The sequence below is a fragment of the Crassostrea angulata genome, chromosome 1, assembly GCF_025612915.1.
Source record: "Crassostrea angulata isolate pt1a10 chromosome 1, ASM2561291v2, whole genome shotgun sequence".
NCBI lineage: Eukaryota > Metazoa > Mollusca > Bivalvia > Ostreida > Ostreidae > Magallana > Magallana angulata.
The window spans coordinates 11,643,624-11,666,493 of NC_069111.1; the positions used below are offsets into that span (position 1 = coordinate 11,643,624).

A 22,870-nucleotide genomic window follows, 5' to 3' on the forward strand; every position below is an offset into this window, starting at 1 on the left:
TTCCTGTGTCTGACTCCTTAATTCTAAAATTTATTTCTTTTTAAACAGGTCCCTATCTTACACAGGAATATTAATAAATAGAATGAAATCTTTAAAATATCTTTAAAATGTGACATTTTAATGAGCTGGAGTTTTGTTGAAGGGGGGAGGGGGAGATATATTCATTTCCTTATTTTTATTAAAGCATCGCATTGATACATGTACCAATTGGAATGATCCAACCAGGGACGTATATACTTAGTATATACGTCCCTGTACCAATAGAATTTTTTTTCAATAATATGGTTTTAAAACATTCAGTTCATGTAAAAACATGTAAAAATTTCTTTATTTTTATGTATTTTTATTATGGGTTTATCATGTATATTATTATACGTATTCTTGAATCTAGAGAATTTCTTGAATCTAGAGAATTTCTCTAGCTTTTTTTGGCATCATATTTAAATATTTTTCCCACCTTCAGTTCTTGAGATTTGATGTTTACAATCCAAAGTAAGGTTTTTCGACTCTAAAGCCTCTAATATTGCAAAGGATATATAGTAGAGCCCTTAAAAAATATCTTCGGGTTGTGTTTGAAATATGAAATTTTGCATATGAGTTGTCAAAAAAAAAAAACTATTTCAATGTATGTCAAAATGTGCAAATTGAATCTACTTTAATCAATAAAAATTTCTTCAAAATCTGACAAAAAATAACAACAAAAACCCTTTTAAATATAAGTCTTGTTTTCAATAAAATATATATATAGAAAAAAGAAAAGTTGACATACTTTTGGCATGTTAGTGTATATTTTTGTGTATATTTAAGGAAAAATATGTGGTGCATATTTATTCAGAGTACACACTTATGCTTTCTTTTGAAAACATTTCGAATTCTTTGTAAACGTGATGGGGTACGGTTTGTATTGGGGACGAAATCATATTGAATAGTCTGGTTCCCTCTGCTGGTTCTCATGTTAATGAATCGGTAAAATTATCAAAATACGAACGCACAGCGGTAAAAACCAAGAATGGCCAGAGAAATCAAATCAAAACTGAAAGGAACAAGTTCTAAATCAGCGAGATACATTAACCCTTTAGTTGTCTCAGTAGTAGGTTTCGTACTCATAATTTCATTCTACTTGATCTGGAAATACTGTAAGTATTATTTTGTTATTGAATATTCATTTCTCTTGCTGTCTTCAGGTCTTTGTCAGTCAGTCTTGAATTACTTTAAAGGAAACAACAAGGCCTATACTAACTATAGTGAACATGTCATGATGATAATATTGAAGTGTTATGTTTACTCAAGAAAATTACGTGTCAAAGCTCTGATAACTAACCAGTTGTGGATACACAAACCTACTTTTTGCCGACATCATTGCCTGATAAAGTTGTCCTATTTTCTTTGGCCCCAAACCCCCAAATATAAATAGTGATAATAAATCCATTTCAGTCCCAAGAATTGTCCTAAATATATAATATAACCATAATGTACACCGTCCGAATTTAATGTTATATGCATTGTTGTTGATTTATTTTTCAGATCACATCCAACAAAAGTTAATAACTGATGAATCAGAAGAAAACTGGTTAAACATTGTATTTAATAAACTGTGGAAATCTGAGAAAAAAGATCCAACAGAGTCATCAGGAATTTTGCCTGGGATATGGAATTCCGTTATAGATGATTTTGAATTTGTCAGATTGTGCATCTTTGGATTCATTTCAAGAAATGTGAATCCTGTTGTTGCCAGTTTTATTCAAATTGCTTGTGCAATGCTTTTGATATTCATTATAACTATTAGATACTGTGGATACATTTTCTGGAATACAGGAAAACAAAGTGCGAGTAAATCTAAAAAGAAAAATCTGCAAATGTCCTGGAGTTCGTTTGCTCGGCATATATCTATTAAAAGTATTATAAAGACGTTGGCCATTGTGGCTCTGTTTATTAGCATACCCATGGAATACATGAGGATGTACCAAGAACAAGTTGCCACCAAAGTTGCTCACATGAAAGGTGTAAGTAAATCAGTTTTATTTATTATAATTACGTTCTTTTGTTCATGATTTTTTTCCCCAATTTATATTAGTGAGTTATCCTAATTTCTTGTTTCTAAAAAACCCCACATAACATTACCATTAGCCTCAGAACAATGTAAAAATGTAAAACATATTGTTTTTATTGTATTTTATAGGGAATTCCCAAGGAATGTGTTCCAGAGGAGATGAACTTTATGAAGACCGTGAAACACTGGATAAGCTGGGAGTTGTCATGGATACACGAGCCGTGTGAGAAGTACCACAAGGCTCTGATGGTGGACCCCATGTATGAGATCTCACCCCTCAATGTATGTCGAAACAGACCAGTCTAGCACCAGGAGCTTGTTATATACTGAAACTATACAGCACATTGCCCAAAAATGTACAATACAAGACAACCAGCACAATCTAATAAAAATTAGTGTCCTTCACTCTGCCGTATTTGATATATAGCAACATATCAAATACGGGAGCGTGAAGGATCTAATTTTAATTAGATTGTAACCAGCAACAATTAGATCAGAGCTTGTTACATGCTTATAAAATTACCTGGTATACAGATTACAGCAGAGAGGTGCCAATATAATGGGAGGGTCTAACTGAAATTGATAATTTGTAATACATGTAGAAAAGGAATGAATCTTCTTCAGCTAGAATACAGAGTTTACATTAGTTAGCTTATGAATAGTGCAAAAATCAGGGGAAGGGGCAGTTTTAGAAAGAAAATACATGTATATGAAAAAGAAAATGTGTATGAAAATAGAATTTTTTAAAAAGCTAACATAAAATGTTTATCATGTGAAACTAGCTTAGAATCAAGTTATTAATAATTAGTTTTCTAGAATTGATATGATAGCATAGGTCTGTTCAACCTACAAAAAAACTTAATGCACTTCAAAGGGCCTATAAGACATGATTAATATGAAATCATAACAAGGCTTTGTATCAGTTTATGGCGATAAATTTTATTAATTTTAGAATGCGTTTTTACATTATTAAGAAAGAAGTAATTAGCTATGAAAAACGTGTATACAGTATGTGGAAGAATAGTGAAGGAGATAACTCTTCCTTACTTGCATGTACACATAGAGTAAATATATTTTATTTATATTATGCACCTAACAAGAAATGTTTATTTTAATTGAGCCTTCATCTGTGTAGAATGAATATTTGATACCACTTTTCCATTTGACATGTACTAGTAATCATTTATCAGGTTTCCTTGTGACAAATTACAATTGTATACATCTGTGAATATTCTTGTTTTCCTATTGTCAGGTGCTGTGGTCAGTTTTAGTGCGAGGTGTCCTTCACCCCATCGAGCTGTTATTCTCCAGTGTAGGGAAGTGTCTGAAACTCTTCTTCAACGAGATTCCGGCCCAGTGGCAGCTTCTGATGTTTGTTTTGATGGTTGTGGTGGTAGTGGTTGTGATCATGGCGGCCTGTAACTACAGGTTGTCTCTACCATTTGTGAAAATAGAACCGAAGACACCGGTCACATCGCCAGTCACATCGGGACAACGCTGTGGCAGTATAGGTGGAGACACCCCTCGTAAAAGTAAAAACTCAAAGTTGTGTTCATAAAGAGAATAAGAACGATTCTTATTTATAAACTGTGGGAATATTTAATGGAAATCAGGGATGAAAATGTCAGAAGAATGATTTTAATTCCTATGCAAATACTGATGAACTATTTTTTTATACGTGAATTTTACATGCATCGAAATTTTATTTAAAATCATGGATGTCCAAAGCTTTTTCTCAGGGAATGTTATATAACATCCTGTTTTTATCTGAGCTTTATCAGTACATGTAGCTACTATGTAGAATGGAATGCAATAAGATGTGATTGTAATGTATAATTCAAATGTTATCTGTATTAATTAATACAAATATATAGATATGTGCAGCTAATTGAACATATTACTTGTAAATCAAATCATACCGGTATTTGATAATTAATAAAACTGTATTTTGAACTACTAATTTCTTTGACATCTTTTGTACAGCACTGATGTTTAACCTGTCTTGTTATTGTATCGTGTTTGGGTATTTCCAGCTGTGGAACACTTAAATGTATGAATGGGTCTCATCCTGTGTATGATATTTATCACACACTTTACAAGGTATCTTTTCTTGTTCTTCTTTGCTCTCATATCTTCCTGTTTCAATTTCAGGAGGTAAAAAAAAACCCCATCGTTTTGTTAGCCTGGATTTCTGGTTTCTACTGATAGATGATTAAAATTATTAATAGAATGAAGTTACCGGTACTGTTGTATGGGTGTTTTATTTAGCATTGTGAAATGAAAAAAATCTGCATTAATTTATAAAATGATAAATAAAGAGGTCAGTTTTTGTGACATACTGATTTTTTTTTTTGGATGAAGAGAGTTTTATGTGAACAATTTTGTATTTTAGTAACTTTAATGATTTTTATAAATGTCAGTGTAGATTTATTCAAATTATGCCATTATTCAAATATTCAACGCTAGGTATTTCAAATCTATAGGCACTATAGCCATGATAACTACTTCTCAGACGTAAATCAATGACATGCATTGATTGTATTTCTATTTTTCTATAATTACTGATACATGTATATTATGATAACATTGCTGAATGATTTGTACCCACCTAGAACCTGCAGTCTATCTTTGGTTGCCACAGTGATGGTTCCTGATACATGTAATTTGTACTCAAAACGTTTTATCACTGAGCTACCAACCCGTGCTTTGATACTATTCACGTGTAGTCATTACCTCATAGCAGGCATTATACAGTTCCATAGTCCCATTGTTGTTTCTTCTTTAAATGTTTGTTAGTTTTTTTTCTCTTTTTAATATGTTGTTTATGTTTGTTCAATATCTTACACTATTTGCAAACTTTTAAAACTTTTTTTAAAGAGGGGGGGGGGGGGGGTAAGATTATCCAATTTCGTGTCCTGTCCATAAATTTTTAATCACTGTTAAGAATTTTCAAAAGTTCCTAGCTGTTTATAAGCGTTGTGTCATGACTTTGATCCGGTGTAAATATGACATGTCTTAAATATTTGGTAATTTTGCTATCTTAAATCAAAATACAAGTTCAAATTTTTGAAAGGGGAGGGGGGGGGGGGGGTCCGAAACAACCCAACCCCCTTTTAAAAGGTAGATCCGTTGCGCGCATGTTTGCATTCATCCAAACCCTGATTCTCTATTTGTAGTATCATTTGTATTTTGTTATTCAAAAAACAATATTTTTTATGTTTTGTTGTTATGTTCATTAATAAAGTAAATGAATAAAAATTAATAATGATTTTCCACGTATTGTATTAAGAGAAAAATCCTACGGTATATTATACATGCATCTAAACTACTGTATCCAATGTAACAAGAGAGTAAACATCTTCGATCCTCAGGTCGCCTAAATTTTAAATTTAATCTTTGATGTAAACGAACACTTTTCAGATACATGTATTTTTAAAAGATTTTTCAAACATTGCTGAGGGTCTGACACTATTAACCGGTCTCAAATATTTGTAATACTTTGAAAAATAAAAATATTGAATATTATACACTGTACAATGTTTATGTAAGAATAATATTCGTATTAAGAACCAAATAAGTCATTTTGATAATTTAATAAAATTTCCAAGCCCTGAAAGTACTTTTAGTTTTAAAACAAATAACATCGCACATTCGCAGGAGTAATATAAAATTGCTGAAGAATGTGTGAATTTAATATTACCAGTATATATATTTACGTGTAGTGTTTGGGTGCACCTTGTATGTATTTTATGGGTACAGGTTGTTACACCGCCTGAAGCAATGCAGATTAACGACGAAGTGTGGTTCTGTGTTGTACGAGCGTACAATTAATGTGTCTCACCTTTTTACGTGTACATAGTGTTTATCGTCCACAGAGATATTGATACACACCACCAAGGTAGATTTTTATTTATTTATTGTTTTTACAAACTTGTTTTACTTTAAGGAGGCTGGATGGTTAACAAATAAATCACCAGTTCTGCATTAAACGTTTGAATATGGTATTTGGGGATATAACTATTATTTGATAAATAAATAATCCAAATGTTTTGCCTTTAATATTTGAACATTTCCCTATATTTATACAAAACTCTTTGTCTAAAAGAGGTAAATATGGCCCCAGAATGGCTAAGACTGTTTAGCCCTCTTTAACTCAATATCATCAAAAGAGACTGAACACTGTAAATGTGTTATTACCGCGATCATTGTACAACATAATTATACGTGCAACATTTTTTGCGTAGTTCCGGTACACTTCATTAATACACCGATGTACTTGAAATCGATTAAGGAGGCTGGGTGATCATCAAATTACCATCAAATGTACCTTAAACTTTGACATGTTAAATTTTTGGCTATAATTTAACATAAAGTAAAGAAAAAATAAAAATATTGTAGCTCTAAAATTAGGGCATTTTACTTCTTTATTATACAGTGGTCTTCTTCAAAAAGAGGTAAATATAACCTAAAAATGGCCGCCATTATCCAGCAATCTTAATGATAATATTTCAAAAATTTCAGTTGTCTGATTCCTCACCATGAACTTTCGGAAAGTCATTTTGATATACCTCGTTGTGTTTGCGTGGTTCGTTGTGTATCACTTGGTTCTGGGTCAGGACGAGATTACATTCTACACGGGGCCCCGTGTCCTTATTGGACCACCCGCACCAGTCTATAACCAACCCCTGGGCTTCAACGGGTCCGGAAACTCCGGGGACCTCGTAGGAATAGGAATCGCGGGCTATCTGGTCTATACACGTAAGGCTATAGTATGTCATTGGGTATCTTACATTCATGCATATAATACTGATAGGCAATTAGCTTAACTACATGTATATAAGGGAAGAGAAATAAAAATGAGTAGATCAACCAACAGAGTTTATTATTACTTAGTAGTTATATATACGGTTGAATTTTCGGATACTTTATATCGATATTTCAACAAAAATCTTGACGTTACTTGTTTATCATGTGTAAACAAAACCAACTTGCAAAGTGAAAGACGTCTGAAAAATTATTATTCAAAAACAAGAATTTCATTCTTTAAGCCTGTTACTTAAAAAACCAGATTTCATTTTGAATAAAGATTGCCATAGGAAGACGATATCATTTATTCCTAATTAGTGATTGCATTTAATTTTACCTTTTTTTTTTATATTCAGTGCTCAAATTCCTGGTCCCATTAGTTTTTATATCATTCGCTGGGCGATCACTCAGGTAAAGTGTTTTGTCTTTTGCTTAAAAAATTTGTATATCAACTGTTGTTTTATCGATAATGTTTTTAATAAATGTAAAAAGCCACTGTGATGATTTTAAAATAAACATTATGAAATTCTAGGAATGTAGCATTGTTTTATACGCAGGCCTTTACATAACTGAAGCAAGATTGATTGAAATAAGTCATTAAATTATGATCATTTTTGTTTTGTTTTGTAGCAACTGAGTTTGGAATTTCCTCTTGGGTATTTGTAAAGAATAAAGTTCTGCATACATTAAACTTGCCTTTATCTATACTACTTTATTAAAATAATAGACTTTAAATTTTGGGCTTTAATACCGAGAAATCGGAAGAGTACTGTCTTTTGTTTTATATATTTTAAAGATCATTGGTACTTGAAGATTACCAATTTGTTTTTATTTTTTCTCAATCAAGCTTCGCTTCAACGAAAATTCCTTTAAAAAATCCGGAAATCATCTGATTTTTTTGGATTTTACAATCTTACGCATGCGTATTACATTCACGCTAAATTAAAGGAGGCTCTTTAGTTTATGTTTCCACATTACCACATTTGCATGGATAAACTCAGAAACGATATTACAAATACATGTTAATTTTCATTGAAAATTTGTCATATATTCATCAAAGGAAATACGGGAGATAACTCTAACTCAGTGCATTTAATATGAAAAATCCCGAGAGTTTCGAATGTCAACATGGTGTGTAAATTCGGAGCGAGTAAAAAACGTTGGTGAAAAAGTGTTGAATTCTTCATAAATATGAATTAAATTTTTAGATGAAAAATATTTTTAGGCTCAAAATGGTTTGCTATGAATAATTTAACTGTTATTTTCAATGCAATTTCGGAGCGATTCTGCAATGTTTTGCTACATTACGGGTATATGGGAGGCATTTTAACTCTGGCGATGGCCTGTCCCGAGACACAGTTAGATTATTCAAACTAAACAGAGTATAGTAAAATTAATAGCATTATTGTAGGCTTAAAGCTTGGTTATGTAAATGTCAACAATACGGTGTGTTGATGTAACTATAATTCCGTAAATGTCCGTTATCATATGCAATGTCAACCCTTGCACGCGCGGGTCAATCTCTAGTTTTATTAAAGGGGATACATGGGATATGAATATCGGGTTTGTCAAGTGATCAAATCCCATAAAGCCAAAGAGGAAGAATTATTAACAACTTGTATTTGTTTCCCCTTAAACTTGATATCTTTAAAAAAACATGATAAATTTAATTTTCTATCTTGCAAATTACAAAATGTTGCTCAATTATATAGTCCTTTGTGCGCATGTTACACAGATGTAACAAAAATATTGTTATACAAAATTTTAATCTAACAGTACAATACCATAAATAAATTAAAAGATAACTTTGACAAGACAGCACATTGAAGTGAATTAGAGTTTATGTGTATGTAAATGCGTATGTACTGCACGAGAAGCTTAGAATTTCACAACTTCCGTTGAAGTTTGAGTCAAAAAGTAGCTGAAATTTTAATTCTTAAATTATAGCAATTTAAAAGAAATTTACAGAGGACAAATATAATAAAATTTTGATTAACATATTCATAATCACAATAAAAATATTTGATCTGAAAGTAATCGTAAGTATGATCTCAAATAAAAATATGTTGTGAAATAACATTACCCGAAATATCATGATATCGTATGGTGTTTTTTTATATAGGTGGACAGTTCTTTTATTTTTTATTATAAGTTTTCTTTCAATAGTCAAAACTTTTTAAAATTCAAATGGTAAATCAAATCCTTATTTAGAGCCTAATTTTAACAATTTAACTTGTTATTTAGAGCTTTATGTCACAAATATAACTGTTGTTGTTAAGAGCTCCATTTCCCTAAAATAACTTTGTTGTTTAGAGCTCTATTTCCCAAACATAACTTTGTTATTTAGTGCTCTGTTTCCCAAGTGTAACTGTTGTTATTTAGAAATCTATCTCACAAATGTAAATGTTGGTATTTAGAGCTCAATTTCACAAATGTAACTGTTGGTATTTAGAACTCAATTTCACAAATGTAACTGTTGCTATTGGAGCATGAAGTGTCGTGCCATTTGTAGTCTGAGCGTTGGAAGAGGATGACACAGTCTGACGTACCGACCCTATCGGGGTTACCCGGGCCCCAGTTTGTCCAGGTGAAACTCTGAGAATGTCCCTCCCACATAAACTCTCCGTCCCGTGATGCATCAGTCCCGCCTATCCAATAGTCACGTGATGCGTATTCTACCAATACAATGTCACGAGTATATATCATTATTACTTGCTGTAATTTTTTTTTTTGGATAAGAACGTAATTAATACATATACAAAGAAGAAAGATTTCACTAACAGGGTACTATACTCCCTTTTGAGGGAAGTAATGATTTTTATCCGAATTGAAGGTGATATTAACATTAATTTTGCCTTCTGATCTTCAAACAAATTGGGTATTATATGTGTAATTAACGAAGTGTGTAAAAAAGGACTACTCAGCTTACAGTTTTATAATAATATATTTAAGCATATAATAAGCAATATAGCCTTCAGCATATAGACAGACCGACAGACATACCGTTACACAATTTAAAGAGCATTTACCTGTTATATTTCTAGATCGGACGAAGTTCCGGAGAAATGTATCTTCCTCTTGGCTTGTTATTCTCACATACTTTGAACTACCGTGCTTTTGCTCGCATTTAACCTGGTGAAAATTTAAAATATTAAAACTGTTTACTTAGTTTTTATTATAACTTTATTTCCATGATAATTATTAGTATAAATTCATATTCACTTTGGCTATCACTTAAGATTAATCAAAGAATAACATTATTGAAAACCCCTAAAAATTTATTCGTACGCGCGTATTTAAGAGCAGGTAAACACGAACTGTTTAGCTCGTCCATCTTTGATCTCAATCCATTTACCATGTATGTATTGTAAACGTTTTCTAAGCCCAAATAAATAGACTTAGTATTACATTTGGCAAGTACATATTAGTTCCTTTCAATCTGTATGATTTGTGTCGAGCAGTAAACTATCTGAAATTCATTGCGAAATATTTTCGCGATTTACAGGTAAAAGTCTGGTTCACAGGAACGAATCTTTACAATATTATTTTTTTTCAGAAAAACTACAAAAGAGACACTCGACATTTGCCCGTGCGCAAACAAAAACTGCTGTTCCCAACCTTGTTTCACTTACTTTATACAGGGAAATATTTGTCACCGTTTTATTTTCGCCCCCTTTTGTCCTTGTAGTCAGCGGGCAAAGTTAAGACTTGACGAATTCAAATATCTCAAATTTAATATCTCTTTTTTCACAACTGTGCTTTTGCGCATTCAAGACGGAGCGAGACCGTTTGCAAGCGTAGAAGGGTGAAAACAAATCTGTACACAGTAGTAATACTACATTTAGGTTTATGTTTGTTTATTAATATAAATGAATGTAAGTAAAGAGTTGTTTACCTTTCCTTGATTCCAGTTACCGTAATCATTCCCAAAGAAGTAGCAAGAGTTCTGGTAAGGAACCCATTGTGTGGGGCACGATTGTGGAAATTCTATTGAGATTAAAAATGTTTTCTAATTACAAGAAGTTGTAAAGAACAACGTTGTCGTTTATAACCATCAATATACTGTCCCGACTGCTTTAAAAATACTATTGTAAGGGAAACCAAAAAAGGACGCAATACCTTTTTATATTAACAATTGAGTATAGTGAAGTTTTGCTTGGATCAAAAGGGAAACCATGCATTAATGTTGTGGTTTTTTGGTGAACAAAATGGACGATAGGCCTTTTAGTATGGTACAAAACTTCCAGCATTCAGGTAAACTTAAATTTTGGCGCCTTTTAGTATGGTACAAAAGTAAACCTAAATTTTGGCGCTTGACATTTCTTCCCCCTTAACATGTATGTTGAATAGTGCTAACGGTTTTGACGATTGTCTTTCACTATATATTCTAGATTTTGTACTAGTCCAAAGTTTATGCGTTAACTTAATTAAAATTTCAATTTTAGTGTATTATAACATCAGAATGTTAGCTTTTCCTTCCAGTCATCCCAAAAAACATCAACTACAACCAAATACATGTATTTTATTTTTTAATATCTATGTCTGTGATAATATTACGAATCGATTTTGTAATGTACAGTCCGATAAATTAAAATGACGTACTGTCATATAAGTATTCTAATAGCTAAGTGTACAATTGCTGAAAATGATATAAGTATAAGTAATAAGGAATCATTGTTTGAATATTATGAGGTGATAATTTAATCATAAAGCCTTTCGGGCTTTATTGGATTGATCACGCCCCGACCAAAATTATCATACAACCCATAAAACCTGGAAAACTGTTCACTTGATTAGTTCACTAAAGTTTCTCAGTTAAATGAATCACTACAAAAAATAAAATCCCCTCCCCTATAAAAGACATTGACTGTTTACTAATTATGAAGTATATTCATCTTGTGTGTGTGTGTGTATTGACATATATATATATATATATATATATATATATATATATATATATATATATATATATATATATATATATATATATATATATATATATATATATATATATAAAGTTTAGACAGATATACAGAATTTGTCAAATGTTCTCAATGGAAAGCCCCAATAAAAACCCAATTTCCTAAACAATAATGTCCAATCCTCTAAAAAACACCTCCAAAAAAAATTCCCAAAGAACCCCTACCGCTCTACCCCCTTAAAAAAACATAAATAAAAAAATAAATCCGAAGTCTCTTTTTAGGTTACATGTATTCATAAAAAAAAAAACACGGTCGAAGTATTTCGAAACAGTGTTTTAAAGTGTTTTTTAATATATAAGAAAAATTTAAAAAAAAACCCAACAAAACAATGAAAAATAAAATAAACCAGCAAACCTAAAAATTTTGTTTCTACATGTACTTAAAAGATATATAAGAATAAACAATGCAATCTTACTAGTACTTTGACCGAGTTTTGCCATTTCCGCAACACAGGTCTCCTTGACTGTTGTCATCTCTTCCTCGGTGTATTGTTTCCTGGCCTCACCTACAAATTCCGGATTATCATACAGCATTTGGGCAACTATGTCATTAAACAGAAACAAAACGGCACAACCGTATATCGACGATTTCTTCATTCTCATAATTTACTCGAAGCATAAAGAGATAAATGATGTATAATCTGGGAGATCAAGAAACCAGGAAACCCATTTATTTACCCCTGAATTACCAAGTTTCAGTAATTTCCACTTCATATAATGTGTAATTTCATAAGCACATACATAAGTACACGCTTGTTTATACATTGGCTTGTGTCATCTATTTACGCAAGTATAACACTGAGAGAACGCGAGTACTTTTTTCATTGGGTTAAGAGGATAATTACATGATTCACACATAATATCGTAAGTTTATACCCTTCAAATTTAACAAGTATTCTAAGAAATTTTTTATTCAAGTATAAACAAACAAAGCGAAAAAGCATTAAATATACGGCAATATGCCTATTTCTGTTGAAATAGTCAAGATATATTCTGGTGTTTAGAGAATATCTTTATGATCATACCATAATGCAAAAAGCTATTGCTTCATCTTTTGGTAAAATACAAACTGGTGTAAAGAAAATGAAAAAAAAAATTCAAATATTAAATAGGTAAGAACCGGTGCTCCCTTTGAGTTTGGATTTGGACCAATAAGCTGTCAAATTTTCATGATTTGAGCTGAATACAAACTTAACATAAACCTTAGAGCCCTGCTGTGTTGTCTTTCCGATCGGAGAATTCGCATTTTTAAGCTCTGCTACTTTAGGCATAGGTTTTACATATACATTATATTACCATGTGAATTTATTTAGTTTGAATTTTCCGGTATCCGGACCCCATTGACATGCACATCCACTCTACATGTGTAGATATGCCAATGTACTCATAGAGATATTTTCTGAAGAGTCGTGGCTAAGAATGTAAAATTATTATGTAAGCAAGCTTGATTTTAAAACGTTTTAATTTCATTAATACCATAACTCTATCAAATGTGTATATGCATAATTATGATAATTTCAAAACTGGAATTTTTAAAAAATTAAATTAAAATAATTAAAAAAATGATAACCAAGACGCATTTTGGATGTAAAATTTACTTCGTACTTTTATTACCGGTGATATCTATTTAAATGAGGATGTAATTTTAACTGCTTTGTCGAACATATACTTTTGTGCCAAATAGGACAGTAAAACTTTCTTCTTAGTAATTAATCGGGGAAAGTCCATAATTATTGTATAAATTACCATGCATTAAAGTTTTGATATCAGTAATACAAAAAGGAAAACATCACATGATTACTCTTTTTCTTACTTTGTTGGACTCTACTAGTATTTATGTCAAGACGGATTTTGGCCATCTCATCAACAAAAAGTTTCCTGAGTTTTGCCATCTCCTCCTCATATCGTATGTCCATGTTGCCTAATAATTAATTACACGCATATGATAATTTTAAAACATTGTCTAAAGAAAAAAACTGTTATTTATGGAATTGTATGCGTTATAGAATTAAAATTTGGATAACATTTAAGTTTCAAGTTTATTCTTACTAAATGTACATATAATACTGTGAGTTCAGAAAGGAAACAGAAAATGAAGCCAAAACATTTACAACGAAGTATCCCAGGTCGTCATTCCTATTTTTTCAGACCGGAAGCTACAAACATGCAGCTAAATGAAGTATTTAAAAGGTCGTGGCCATTTTTGAGACTGTATAAATCTCATTAAGGTACCTCACTATACATGGACTTAAACTTTTTAAGACAATACGTCACAAGACGGCGATTTAAGTGTTTTGTCAAATTCTTTCCACATGTATCAATCGATTTGGTGAATATTGTCATAGCTCTGTATGAAGATTAGGAAACATTCAAACTTTTAAGTAAAAATTTATGGAATGTTTCTTTTCCAAAAACATGTAATATTTAATCGCTTTACAAATCATAAAAATTTTACAAATCAGAAAAAAATTACGTGAGATCTGATGGTTAATTTTGTTGACCACCCAGCCTCTTTATAACGGATGGTAGTAGTTACATTTTTGAAGCTTTTTTAAAAATGAAAAACTGGATTTTTTAAAAAATGATGTTAAAATAATTCAAAAATTGATATCTAAGACGCATTTTGGGTGTAAATTTTACAGAGTACAATTCTTTATTTAATTTTAATTAATCGAAAAAATTCTCAAATTATTGTAAAAATTACCATTCATTTTGGTTTATATTAGAAATACAGAAAGGAAAACATCACATGATTACTCTTTTTCTTACTTTTTTGGACTCTACTAGTATTTATGTCAAGACGGATTTTGGCCATCTCCTCTACAAAAAGTTTCCTGAGTTTTGCCATCTCTCCCTCATATCGTATGTCCATGTTGCCTAATAATTATACCCATATGATGATTTAAAACATTGTCTAAAGAAAAAAAAACCTGTTATTGATGGAATTGTATGCGTTATAGAATTAAGCCTCGGATAACATTTAAGTTTCAAGTTTATTCTTATTAAATAATGAAAAACCGGAATTTTTAGAAATAAATTATAAAAATTAAAAAATTATATCCAAGACGCATATTGGGTGTTACTTCGTATTTTTTTCCCGGTAAAAACTATTGAAATGAGGATGTAAATTTATTAGCTTTGTCAAACATATACTTTAGTGCCATATTGGAGAGTAAAACTTTCTTCCTTATAATTGATCGATGCAAATCCATAATTATTGTATTAATCACCATGCATTTAAGTTTTATATTAGAAATACAGAAAGGAAAATTCCACTTGATAACTCTTTTTCTTACCTTGTTGGATTCTACTAGAATTTATGTCAAGACGGATTTTGGCCATTTTCTCTACAAAAAGTGTCCTGAGTTTTGCCATCTCCTCCCCACTGCACCGAATGTCCATGTTGCCTAATAATTATATGCATAGTTATGATAATTTTAAAACATCACCTAAAGAGAAAAGCTGTTTTTTATGGAGTTTGATGCGTTATAGAAGTAAACCTCTGATAATATTTAAGTTTCGAGTTTATTCGTACTAAATACACTGAGTTCAGTACGGGAACAGAAAAAGAAACCAAAACATCCCAGGTCGTTATTCCAATTTTTTTCAGACCGGAAGCTACAGACATGCAACTATATGATGTATTTAAAAGAAGACTTAATGTTGTGGCCATTTTGTAGACTATATAAATCTCATTTATATTTAAGGTAATTCAAATTATTGAAAAATAATATCCAAGACGCATTTTAAGTGTAAAATTAACTTTGTATTTTTTTTCTCGAAAATATATTTTTAAATGAGGGTGTAATTTTAACTGGTTTGTCAAACAGGCTTCTCATATATTACTGAGCCAAATAGGAGAGTAAAACATTCTTCTTATTAATAAATCAGAGAAAATCCATAATAGTTAATTTAATAAGTATTTTATTCAAGTATATAAATACATTGAAATGGATTGAACAGCAGGCACAATGCCTATTTATGTTCTCTCCTGTAGTCAAGGTATAATATGAGTAATTATATAATTATATATAATATATATATACATATATATTGCCATGGAATTTTTTATAATAGATTAATATTGTAAATAGTATTGGAAGGAGGTACAGTGCAAAAAAATAAACAAATCCATAATAGTTGTATAAATTACCATGCATTTAAGTTTTATATTAGTAATACAGAAAGGAAACCATCACTTGACAACTGTTTTTCTTACTTTGTTGGACTCTACTAGTATTTATGTCAAGACGGATTTCGGCCATTTCCTGAACAAAAAGTGTCCTGAGTTTTGCCATCTCCTCCCCATTGTATCGAATGTCCTTGTTGCCTAATAATTACATACATAGTTTTGATAATTTTAAAACATCGTCTTAACAGAAAAGCTGTTATTTATGAAATTGTATGCGTTATAAGAGTAAACTTCGGATGATATATGTTTCAAGTTTATTCGTACTCAATGTACATACAATACTCTAAATTCAGAGAGGCAACAGAAAATGAAGCCAAAACATTTACAACAAAATATCCCAGGTCGTTATTTCAATTTTTTTTAGACAGGAAGCTACAGACATGCAGCTAAATGAAGTATTTAAAAGAGGACTTGAAGGTAGTGGCCATTTTGTAGACTATAATATAAATCTCATTAAGGTACCTCACTATACATAGACTTATACTTTTAAAGACACTACGTCACAAGACGGCGATTTAAGTGTTTTGACACATTCTTTCCACATGTATCAGTCGATTTGGTGAATGTTGTAATGGTTCTGAATGAAAGAATTTTTTAAAAATTAAATTATAAAAATTAAAAAATGATATCCAAGACGCATTTTATGTGTGAAATTTACTATTTTTTTCCCGGTAATGTCTATTTAAATGAGGATGTAATTTTCACGAAGTATCCCAGGTCGTCATTCCAATTTTGTCAGACCAGGAGCTACAGACATGCAGCTATATGATCTATTTAAAAGAGGACTTGAAGGTCTAGGTCATTTTGTCAGACTTTATAAATCTCATTAAGGTACCTCACTACACAAAGATTTATACTTTTTAAGACAATACGTCAAATCGGCGATTTAATAAATGTTTTGTTAAATTCTTTCCACATGTATCCATCGATTTGGTGAATGTTGTCATAGCTCTGTGTGAAGATTAAGAAACATTCAAAAGTTAAAGTAAAAATTTACGGAATGTTTCTTTTCCAGAAACGAAATTTACTTTTAGCTTTACAAATCATAAAAATTTAAGGGAGATCTGTTGGTTAATTTTGTTGACCATCCAGAACGGATGGTAGTAGTTACAATTTAAAATAGTTTTTTTTTAAAACGAAAAACTTGATTTCAAAAAAATGAAATTAACACAATTAAAAAATGAGATCGAAGACGCATTTTGGGTGTAAATTTTACTTCGTATTTTTTTCCGGTTATATCTATATAGATGAGGATGTAATTTTAAGTGCTGTGTCGAACATATACTTTTGTGCAAAGTATGAGAGTAAAACTTTCTCCTTATTAATTAATTGGAGAAAATCCATAATTATTGTACAAATCACCATGCATTTAAGTTTTATATCAGTAATACAGAAAGGAAAACATCACTTGATAACTCTTTTTCTTACTTTGTTGGACTCTACTAGTATTTATGTCAAGACGGATTTTGGCCATCTCATCAACAAAAAGTTTCCTGAGTTTTGCCATCTCCTCCCCAACGTATCGAATGTCCAAGTTTCCATCATATTCTGAATCATACAATCGTTGAGCTGCAATAACGTTAAACAGACACAGAGCCAAGCCACAAATTACCGAGACCGTCTTCATTTCTACAATACTTGACACAGAATGAACCATATATCTATCTTCTTTTTCAGTTATTTCGACGAACCACTTAAATTGTGAATGTATACTTGTATATATCATTTAAATCACAGGAACCAAGCGCTGTTTATGTGTGTACAGAAATAACTGATAACTAGACTCTTGTTGCAAAAGCAACAAAAAGGTCTTCCGTTTTGATATAGAAGTATCAATTTAACTGTAAGACATTGCTTCTCTAACATAAATAAAAAATGGATACGAAAATTATTGTGAATGATAAAAATATCAAAATTGGGTGTACTTCCTGTGACGACCGGAAGTTACGCCGGATAAAACAAAATAGTGTTAACACATGTACATACATAAGTCTATCATCCCACAAAGTTTGGTTGTTCAAGTCGTTACTGTTTTTGAGATCTCGTCAAAATCAGGTTTTTGGTCTCTGGACAGGAAACGGGCAAACGGAAGTGTTCAATTTAAATTGTATTCAATATTTCTTGTATACTTGCCTTTTTGTACATTATTTTTCATTTATCTAACTAAAATATATCAAAGGAAAACAGTTAAACTGATAGACAGCTCTTTTTTTTTAACTCTTCCGGTATGGACCGGAAGTGACGGAAGACAAAATGAAACCGGTTAAACACATCTTCAATCAAATGTCTATCATCTATGAAAGTTTCGTGTCTTGATCGCTTATAGTTTCTGATATCTCGCGGGTACAAAATGTGTTTTAAAAAAGCTACCTGAGATAATTGAGATAACTCACCGGAAGTAGAAATTTTTTGTTGATATTACATCGCAGAGATTTCCTATGAATAGATTTATTCTTATATATTTATTCTATTGACAAAAAAATTGATGCTTAAAAAAAAATATTTTTTAAGTGCTTCCGGTGACGACCGGAAGTTATGACGAACAAAACAAAAGTGTTTAAACACATCTACAGCTATAGGTCTATCATCCCACAAAGTTTGAATGTTTAAGTCTTTACCGTTTCTTAGATCTCGAGGTGACAAGCTTTTTGTCGCGGGACAGGAAACGGACGATCGGAAGTGAATTTAGAACATTTTTAATTAAAATCCTCTAGATCTTTTTCTTTTCTGTCATTCCTGAAAATTTTATAAAAATCCATCAAGACATCTCTGAGAAATTCACGAGAGAAAAAGGGGAAAAAAATAATAATAATAATAATAACTAGACTCTTGTTGCAAAAGCAACAAAAAGGTCTTCCGTTTTGATATACATGAATCAATTTAACCGTAGACATTGCTTTTTTACATAGAGAAAATAGTTAACATTATAAGTATTGTAAATGATGTATCCAGACGTTACTTCCATGTAAAACAAAGAGATTGAAAAAGAAATCAATTTTTGAAGTACTCTCTGTGACGACCGGAAGTAATACCGAACTAAACAAAACAGGTTACAAAGTTTGGTTGTTAAACATTTGATTTATTTGAATCCTACCGGTGAAAACCGGAAGTGGCAGTGACAAAATAAAACCCACTAAACATATCATCAATCAAATGTCTATCATTCATGAAAGCTTTGTGTCTCATTCACTTACAGTGACAAAAATCTTGAGGGCATCAAATTTGTAAAAGGGAAAGCTTCATAGAGATATTTGAGATATCTCACCGGAAGGAACAGTTATTTGAAAATTTAACATTATAAAGATGACACATCTAAGATTGTATACTGATATATTCATTCCATGTAAAAGAAATAAATAAAGAAAAAACATATTATTTGTAGTGCTTCCGGTGACAACCGGAAGTTACGCCGAACAAAATAAAATAGTTTAAAAAAATGTACAAATATAGGTCTATCATCCGAAAAAGTTTGATTGTTCAAGTCGACATCGTTTATGAGATCTCGTCGAAATAAGGTTTTTTGTCTTGGGACAGGAAACGGACAAACGAAAGTGTTCAATGTAAATTGTACTTAATATTTCTTGTATACTTGTCTTTTGTACATTATTGTTCATCGAGCTCACTACAAATATCAAAGAAAAACAGTTCAACTGATAAAAAGTTCGATTTGTTTGAACTCCTCTTGTGTGGACCGGAAGTGACGGAAGACAAAATGAAACCAGTTAAACATATCTTCAATAAAATGTCTATCATCCATGAACGTTTTGCGCTTTGATCACTTATGGTTTCTGAGAACTCGTTTGAACAAAATGTGTTTTAAAAAAGCTACCCGAGATATTTGAGATATCTCACCGGAAGTAGAATTTTTTTGTTGATATAACATTGCATTGATAACGTATGTATAGATTAATACTTCTATATCTATTCTATGGCAAAAGAATTTAATGCGTAAAAATAGTTATTTTTGAAGTGCTTCCGGTGACGACCGGAAGTTACGCCGAACAAAACAGAATAGTGTAAACACATGCACATACATAGGTCTATCATCCCACAAAGTTTTATTGTTCAACTTGTCACCGTTTTTGAGATCTCATCGAAATAAGGTTTTTTGTCCCGGGACAGGAAACGGACAAACGGAAGTGCTTAATGTAAATTTTATTAGTTATTTTTTGTATACTTGCCCTTTGCATTTTATTGTTCATCGAGCACACTACAGATATCAAAGACAAAAGGTTAAACTGATAAACAGCTCGATTTGTTTGAACTCTTCCTGTGTGGACCGGAAGTGACGGAAGACAAAATGAAACCGGTTAAACACATCCTCAATCAAATGTCTATCATCCATAATAGTCTTGTGCTTTAATCTCTTATAGTCACTGATATCTCGTTTGTACAAAATGTGTTTCAAAAAAGCTACCTGAGATATTTGAGATATCTCACCGGAAGTGGAATTTTGTTGTTGATATAACATCGCAAAGATTACTTTTGTGTAGATTAATGCTTAAATATTTATTCTATTGAAAAGGAATTTAATGCGTAAAAGTTGTTAATTTTGAAGTACTTCCGGTGACGACCGGAAATTACGACGAACAAAACAAAATAGTTTAAACACATCTACAACTATAGGTCTATCATCCCACAAAGTTTGGATGTTAAAGTCTCTACCGTTTTTGAGATCTCGAATGTACAAGCTTTTTCAACGCGGGACAGGAAACGGACGACTGGAAATGATTTTTGAGAAAATGAAAAAAACGCCTCGAGATATTAACACTTTCTATTAGTCCTGAAAATTTCAAGAAAATCTATCCAGCCATCTCTGAGAAATCTTGTGGACAAAAAAAGGGGAAAAAAAAAATAATAATAATAACTAGACACTTGTTGCAAAAGCAACAAAAAGGTCTTCCGTTTTGATATACATGTATCAATTTAACTGTAAGACATTTCTTCTCTCACATAGAAAAAGAAGTGGATATGATAATTATTGTGAATGATATATCCAGACGTTACTTACATGTAAAACAACGAGAATGAAAAAAAAATCAATATTTGAAGTACTTTCTGTGACGACCGGAAGCAACGCCGATCTAAACAAAAATGTTAACCATTTGTACAATCATAAGTTAATCCTTCCTCAGAGTTTGGTTGTTCACGTCTCTGCCAAATCTAAGATCTCTTTGAAACAATATTTTTTGTCTCGGGACCGGAAACAGACAAACGGAAGTGATTAATAAAAACAAAAGCTGGTATTTCTCGTGCGTTTGCTTAGCGTACATCACTGTTTATCAGGCTAGATAAAACACGCAAAAAAATCAGTTAAACTTGTTAAAAACATGATTTGTTTGAACCCTTCCGGTAAGAACCGGTTCTTAAAGTTGACAGAATTAAACCCATTAACCACATCCCCAATCAAATTTCTATTAATCAAGAGAGCTTCGTGTCTGAATCACTTACAGTGACAAAAATCTCGCGGACATCAAATTTGTAAAGATGAAAGTTACACAGATATATTTGAGATTTCTCACCGGAAGTAAAATTTATTTGCTAATTTAACATTATATAGATGACATATGTAAGATTATATACTGATATTTTCTTTTTATGTAAAATGAATAATATTTGAAAAAAAACCCAAATTTTTTAAGTGCTTCCGGTGACGACCGGAAGTTACGCCGAACAATACATTATAGTGTAAACACATGTACATACATACTTCTATCATCCCACAAAGTTTGATTATTCAAGTCATCACCGTTTTTAAGATCTCTAGGAATCAAGGTTTTTTGTTTCGGGACAGGAAACGGACAAACGGAAGTGTTTGATGAAAATGAAAGTAAGTATTTCTTAACCATTACACAACAGGACTTTATTGGCTATCAATTTGTCTTACATTGTCAAACAAAAACAGTTAAACTCTTAACCAACTTGAATTATTTGAACTCTTCGGGTGTGGACCGGAAGTGACGGTTGACAAAATGAGAGCGTTTAAGCACATCTTCTATTAAATGTCTACCAGCCATGTAAGCTTTGTGTCTTGGTCACTTACAGTTTATGAGATCTCGCTGTAATAATAGTTGTTTTAAAAAGAGTACCTGAGATATTTGAGATATCTCACCGGAAGTATTTTTTTTTGTTTATTAATCATTGGATAGATGACATATGAAAGCGCTTATACCTATATTTCAATTTTGTGTTAAAGAAATAAAATGTGTAAAAACATAATTTTTGAAGTGCTTCCGGTGACGACCGGAAGTTACGACGAACACAACAAAATAGTTTAAACACATCTACAACAATAGGTCTATCATCCCTCAAAGTTTGGATGTTCAAGTTTTTATCGTTTCTGAGATCTCATTGTCCATAGCTTTTTGTCGCGGGACAGGAAACGGAGAACAGGAAGTGAATTTTGAAAAAATGAAAAAAAAACTCCTCTAGATTTTATCGTTCCCTATCAGTCCTAAAAATTTCAAGAAAATCCATCCATGCATCTCTGAGAAATCGGGTTAAACTTTTAAAAAACTTGATTTGTTTGAACTCTTCCTGTGTGGACCGGAAGTGACGGTCGACAAAATAAAAACGGTTAAACACATCTTCTATCAAATATCTATCATCCCTGTAAGTTTCGTGTCTTGATCACTTACAGTTTCTGAGATCTCGGGGTTCAAACATTTATTCTAAAAAGGCTTCATGAGATATTTGAGATATCTCACCGGAAGTAGAATTTTTATGTTTATTAATCATCGGATAGATGACTTATGTAAGCATGTATACTTATACTTCAATTCTCCGAGAAATACATTAAATGCGTAAAAGCATAATTTTTGAAGAGCTTCCGGTGACGACC

The 22,870-nt window shown here is 31.5% G+C and overlaps 2 protein-coding genes across 2 annotated transcripts; one reads left to right on the forward strand and one right to left on the reverse strand.

Annotated features, from left to right (window-relative positions):
• Positions 1-785: 785 nt before the first annotated feature.
• LOC128160429 (uncharacterized) lies at positions 786-8,465 on the forward strand. The gene is made up of 7 exons (XM_052823750.1): positions 786-1,136; positions 1,525-2,003; positions 2,180-2,332; positions 3,303-5,948; positions 6,572-6,808; positions 7,213-7,267; positions 7,487-8,465. Exons 1-4 carry the CDS (start codon positions 1,010-1,012, stop codon positions 3,606-3,608), a joined length of 1,065 nt encoding a protein of 354 aa, XP_052679710.1. The 5' UTR covers positions 786-1,009; the 3' UTR covers positions 3,609-5,948; positions 6,572-6,808; positions 7,213-7,267; positions 7,487-8,465.
• Positions 8,466-8,603: 138 nt separating this feature from the next.
• LOC128160419 (low affinity immunoglobulin epsilon Fc receptor-like) lies at positions 8,604-17,742 on the reverse strand. Its single transcript, XM_052823739.1, has 9 exons — positions 17,458-17,742; positions 16,057-16,167; positions 15,134-15,244; positions 14,607-14,714; positions 13,651-13,758; positions 12,254-12,343; positions 10,752-10,843; positions 9,886-9,988; positions 8,604-9,531 (listed from the first exon to the last, which is right to left on the reverse strand). Exons 1-9 carry the CDS (start codon positions 17,684-17,686, stop codon positions 9,305-9,307), a joined length of 1,179 nt encoding a protein of 392 aa, XP_052679699.1. The 5' UTR covers positions 17,687-17,742; the 3' UTR covers positions 8,604-9,304.
• Between the last annotated feature and the right edge of the window lie 5,128 nt (positions 17,743-22,870).